The 5,899-nt window shown below is 38.3% G+C and overlaps 1 protein-coding gene across 1 annotated transcript; it reads right to left on the reverse strand.

The window, feature by feature from the left end:
• Positions 1-1,448: 1,448 nt before the first annotated feature.
• On the reverse strand, positions 1,449-5,663 carry LOC131011180 (protein SAWADEE HOMEODOMAIN HOMOLOG 2). The gene is made up of 10 exons (XM_057938980.1): positions 5,290-5,663; positions 4,480-4,565; positions 4,346-4,391; positions 4,098-4,269; positions 3,929-3,979; positions 3,290-3,365; positions 3,121-3,172; positions 2,269-2,412; positions 2,051-2,170; positions 1,449-1,970 (listed from the first exon to the last, which is right to left on the reverse strand). Exons 1-10 carry the CDS (start codon positions 5,341-5,343, stop codon positions 1,608-1,610), a joined length of 1,164 nt encoding a protein of 387 aa, XP_057794963.1. The 5' UTR covers positions 5,344-5,663; the 3' UTR covers positions 1,449-1,607.
• Positions 5,664-5,899: the final 236 nt, after the last annotated feature.

Raw genomic sequence — 5,899 nt, forward strand, 5'->3', positions numbered from 1 at the left:
CGAAATTAGGCTCGAGCTCAGCTCGTTTATTATCGAATCGAGCTCCGAACGAACTTTTTTCGAGCCGAATCTCGAATAGCTTGCGAGTAGCTCTGTTCATTTACAGCCCTAGGCTCCGGTAGTCATCTACACTCGAGGATATTTTCCCCCGACATCAACCCGGCTGTTTCACAGATTAATGCCCCTTCTTGTGTTAAGTTTTTCCCATCTAGACTGGTAAACCTGCCAACTTGGAGATACTTCCAAAAGATCAGTATCAACCTTAGATTTGCCCGTCATTGGCCTAAGGTTAATCTCTCCATCTTTAACCCCAGAGGTGCCAGGTTGACATGATGGTTCAGGGTGTGAACCCTTAACATCATTTTTCTCTTGAGTCTTTGGCTTGGAAGCCATATCCTTAGAGCTTGTGCTAGGGGCACTTGAATCCCCTGCTACAGGTAATCTACCCTATACGGTAATACCTTCTTTAATCAGAGGTTCTCTGATTGCGCGAATGAGTGGTCCTTAGATTGCTTTATAAAGATTTATCATCTTCTTAAGGCATTCTCGTATGCGGTCAGACACTTTGGCTTCATCAGCCGACTGTATCCTTCCAGCTTGTTTGACATGGAGTACACACTCTTGCCATTCTTGTTGTAGCATCTTCATGTTTTCTTGGAGCTGCCTCTGGTTTATAATGATGGCGTCAACCTCAGTTGGCTCCATCCTTTGTTAGGAAATCTACAAAAACATTATCATCAGATTTCAGAATGATACCATTTTTGGCGAGAGCGTGCAATATGCGTAAAATATGTTTTATAATTTTAAAAGAACAAATCCATTAGGGTCGTTAGTCTGAAATTGGGGTTTTTGCACAAGTCATGGTAATGTTGGGTCTTTGTACAATTAATTTGAATATGGGGCAGTTTTTGAAAATACAAAAAATTGGATGGTGTCAAATTTGGACAAACATTAAAAATTGGTGTATTTTGATGAAAAATTGAAAGTTCATGTTAAATTCAAAATTGAAAGAAAGTTGGTGTATTTAAACAACATTAACCTTTTATAAAAATATATAAAACTGGTCCAATTATTCGGGCCAAACGGACACGGCATAATTTTTTTTTTTTAAAGAAAAAATAAAATAAAAGGAGAACTGACATGGCATAAGTTTCTTTTTTGGTTTTTGAAGTCGACATGGCATAAGTTAATACAGACTATCATACATTATTTTCTCCAAACTTGCCGCAATCAATGGACAAATCATATCCCTGGCGGAAATTAAATTTGTGTTGTAAATTGCATAAATTATAGATCATATTTTTGTTGCAACACTTGAAAAATCGTGTGATAAACCAAAAAATGCGTAAACAAACGTGTCAACAGTTTCAAAAAAAAAAAAAAAGCATGTATTTATTTGGTAATATAACACGAAGTGAGAAAATTAACCCGCAGGCAGAAAATAGATGTTGTTGGCCTAAGTTAGGCAAAAGTTGTAAGATATATAAAGGTGGAGCGAGACAAACATCATTCCTTCTACTTATCATTCACATTCCTACAACAAAAACATGAGCTAAATGCTAACTTTTTAATGACTAACAAAATAAAACAATATGTATAACAAGATTCTACATCTGCGGCAAACTAGGCACTGCACCACCACCAGCTGCGCTCACTGCAACAGTATTTGCTTCAGCAGTTGCATTTCCAGCACCGGTAGCCTTAGACGGCAGTAATTTAGACTCGGTGGGGACAGGGACGGCACTAGGAGTCACGGAGGCCGTCGTTGACGATGAAGTATCGACGCGCTCATCCTGCTTGGGTTGTTGTTTCGGTATTGCACTGTCAGCAGCGTCAACTTTCAAAGCGTTCCCTGCTTGAACTTGGATAACAGTTTTCTGTGGATTCATGTTTACTGGCATAGCATGAAGTTGCTGTAGCCTGTGATCCGTCTCGGGCCGACGGCAGATCTTCCTGAGCGGGACTATTTCCTGCAGTAGATGAAAGATTGGGGCAAGACTCGATTTGAACTGCCTGTGAAGTTTAAGAAGCATGAGTAAGAGATTTGTACCTCGGATTGGTCGTGATCATATCGTACCAGAAACCTGCAACGACAGCCTCTTACGTCATGCCTCCGCCTTTGTGCATCAAGAACATGAGCATCAAAATATAGGGCCTGTTCTTTGCCTTCCTGAAAATGAAGAAGATATGAAGAAGTCAATCTCATAAGTATCTACTTAGGTTCTCTCCAGTCTCGATTTTATTGATGCTACGGCCAATACGATGCACCTGAAAGCACAGTATCAAATCTCCAGGTAGAACTGCCACACATTCTGATGATTCACACGGAAGTGACCGCTGTCTAATGTGCCTGCGAATATTGACCCACTCATCCTCTTCTTGTCCAAAACCAGCAAAACGAACCATAGCTTCCTGAGATGCGCAACTTAATTAATAAAAAATAAACGCTGACAAGACTATCATGGTCTCAAGACATTCTTGGAGGGAGCTCCATGATCAATCCAGTGATTTTCAATCCAAGCTTACTAAGAATTCAGAGCAAATCGAGCAAACTAAAGGTCAAAACCACCACCACCACCCACCCAAAAGAACAACACTAATATGAGTGTGGTGGAGATTTCGGCTTAAAGCTTTTGTTTAATTTCATACTAGGCATTATTTCTATAAGGAATATTCTTCATTCTGGCCCTTAAGAAGATAAGCTTAAATTAGTTCGAGCGGACTGGGAACAGACCGACCCCACTCAGCTTGGTTGACAGTCCTAAAGTTTGAAGGTATAATGGATTCATCCATGTCCATGGCGAAAGTAGTTGTCTCAAATTATGTAGGCACAGATTGCTAATCACAAGGTTGAGTCAAAATATACTAATCGAGTTAATTGGACTATGGGATCCATTGAAAGTAGTATCAGCTGAAAAGCATCTAAATGCTGATGAGCGACTATCCCCTAATGGAAGGGAATAAAAGGAAGCAGTGCATCGATTAACTACGGATCAAGGCTACAGCACATATATTCATGTCCCTAGCTCAAAGAATAGCCATAAACCCAGCAACAACTAACTAAAATAGAACAATCAAATCTCTGTGAACTCAAAAAAGGTGATAAGGTTCAACAATTACCGGATCTCCACTCTCTACTGATCTATGTGATAAGAAAGATGCAACATCGTACCTGCAAGAAGGAAACATATGTTGAGCCTTACTGCACTTCATTAACAGGAACCAGTATCTATTACTCTTCAGGAAATAGAAAATTGAAATGCTAATTGGTATGCATCAAAAGTCTAACCATGCACCATCTCGGGCAGATTTAGCTTCAAACTCCATCAAAGAATTCTCTGACACACTCCTGGTGGCATTTTGTGCTAAAATGCAGACAATTGCAATACGAAATGTTCAATAATGGTGCCCGAAAAGGAAAAAGAGATACAAGAAAAAATACTATTTTAAATGCATAAATAACTTAGATACTATGAAAACCTCATAAAAGATCTACAACCAGATTTAAAGTAACCAGCTACTAGAGTGCCCAACAGCAATATATAATCAGGCACCTACAGTAATATCCACAAACTGGACAGATGTAATTATGAGCATGTGTATTTGTATCCATATGTCCAATGATTCTATTGAGAACTCTTAATTATATATATACAAATATCAACAGTCAAAGCACTTTGCAAAATGGACACTGACGAAAGGGAGAAAAAGGAAGGGAGTATTAACATCATCACGTTCTCAAAGTAATTAAAAATTACACGAATCTTCAGAAATCTCTGATGGGTACTATAGTAATACTTTAAATGTTCAAAGACATAGAAGATATACTATCTGCACTAAGAGTGACCAGGAAAGGTGAGGATGCTAACATGTCAGAAATGCCGAGGAAAGGAAATGAGAGCAGCAACTCAGAACTTTTGTAACTTACCTGGTTGAGCGGGAGGAGGTTGAGGAAACTGAGGCATACTTCTCACCATATCTGGACAGAAACATGATACAAATTAGCAGCCTATACAAGGAGATAACTGAAAAATCACCTTATAGTATATTTTTCTACTAAAATTTCAAATTTTAAAATTATATGAATTGGATATTACTTGGGGGAGCGGGCGGCGGTTGAGAGACCTGAGGTTGAGGTGCCTGAGGCACATTTCTTACTACAGATTGATCATCTCGAGGCACAGCCTGCATATTCACTTCCCCAGGAGCAGAAGTCCTAGCTGCCTTTGCTCTCAGAGCATATCTCCTATTTTGGAACCAATTCCAGACCTGTTGCATATAATCACAGTTACTTAAAGATTCTAAGAGATATTAGAAGCATGTCCACAAGAGAAAACTCAATTACCTGTTTTCCTGAAACTTCCACCTTTCCAGCTCTTTCAGCAGAGTTACTATCAAATAAATTACTCAGCTTTTAGTCACTAAAGCAGACAACACAGATCAATTAATTGAATTCTAAGCAGTATCATATCTGCTCACCTAAACCGTTGAGCAAGAGCCTCAAGTATCTCACGCGAAGGCACTGTGTAATTGTGTGCTTGCAAAATAGCCTCCATGTCTCCAACCTTTGGACATGAAAACAATTAGTCCACAAACATGAAACACAAAAAGAAGCATTGGGCTTTCAGATGCCCAAAACCAATGCAACAAGCAATGCTGGACACCTTCATGCAGGAAGATAAAAGGAATAATCCATAGTTTAGTTAGAGCCACAGTTCAACTTTCTATGCATTTTCACTGAACTTGAACCACACAATCTTACAAATTATTCTTCATTCTCAGCTAAACAGACGCCTCACAAGAAAACTGTAGCACACATTGACAATGCCGGAATCTGAGCATCATGTATAACTAAATTTTAATAAATTTTACCCAAAACTGCCAGAAATCATCCCATTAACCAAAAAAAAAAACCTTTAAAATTTGCCAGATACAAAACCAGAAATCCACCACAAAACTGCGCTGTTTCTATCTCAACTTGAGTAAATTCATCTAGAAGCAGCATAAATGTCCGGGTAACAAAATTTTGAATTCCTAACTGGATGTAATGTTGTAATCTATCACAGGAAGAAGCACTGAAGCAAAATTGGGAAAGCTTAAGAGCACATTACGCAGAATATTGGGATAAATTGAAAGATAATGCCGTGCCAATAAACCCCCAAAAATTATAGTCATATGCAATCACCAACTGGAGAAGAAAAAAGAAAAAAAGGAAATTGAACATCACGATCACTTGATGCAAGTAGTTGTAGATTGAGTATTAGAGAGAAAGAGGGTTTGGCGAGTAACCTCGACCGGATTGAAGCGGAAGGAAGGACCGCCGTTGCTCGGAGGTCGACCCATCGGATTCCGCCGTCAATTACTTGTCGTCGAATTGGAATTCGGATAAACTGCTAAACAGTAATATATATTCAAGAATGCTCCAACCCGCCTTTTTGCCTCCCTTCTAATTCTCTCTAAGAATTCATAATCGTCCATAAATTAAGGGAAAATGTATAAATAGCCATGCCTAAAAAAAAGCTTTCTTTTCTTGAGTTGGAAAATGGAGGAAATATTAGAAAATAAATTGAAAAGATAACAGACGTGTACTAAGAAGAGACTTTTGGTGTATCAGCCAATAAGCCTTGCCACTTGAGCTGATGAGTAGGAGCAACTTTGGGTGCATGAGAATTTGAGGGGAAATGTAGAGTTTTGCTTAATTAGATTTTTTATTTTTCATTTAGTACAAATAGGTTTTCAATATATTAAAATCTGAATATTGAATGTTTTATCACATGGAGCATATATATATAAAAAAATCAACTAAACCCACATTTGTTTTTAGTTCGTGTAGGGGTGTTGGTCTCCTAAAAAAAAAAAAAAACTAATAAGATGTCATACTTATTTCTTTGGTGAAAAT

The sequence above is a fragment of the Salvia miltiorrhiza genome, chromosome 2 (genome assembly GCF_028751815.1).
Source record: "Salvia miltiorrhiza cultivar Shanhuang (shh) chromosome 2, IMPLAD_Smil_shh, whole genome shotgun sequence".
NCBI lineage: Eukaryota > Viridiplantae > Streptophyta > Magnoliopsida > Lamiales > Lamiaceae > Salvia > Salvia miltiorrhiza.

Excerpts from the sequence above, each read along its gene's own strand:
- LOC131011180 (XM_057938980.1), bottom strand. The coding sequence starts at position 5,343 with ATGGGTCGACCTCCGAGCAACGGCGGTCCTTCCTTCCGCTTCAATCCG. Across the intron at positions 3,173-3,289 it reads TCTGCCCGAGATGGTGCATG|GTACGATGTTGCATCTTTCT; the intron begins GTTAGACTTTTG and ends TCCTTCTTGCAG. Across the intron at positions 1,971-2,050 it reads ATGATCACGACCAATCCGAG|GAAATAGTCCCGCTCAGGAA; the intron begins GTACAAATCTCT and ends CATCTACTGCAG.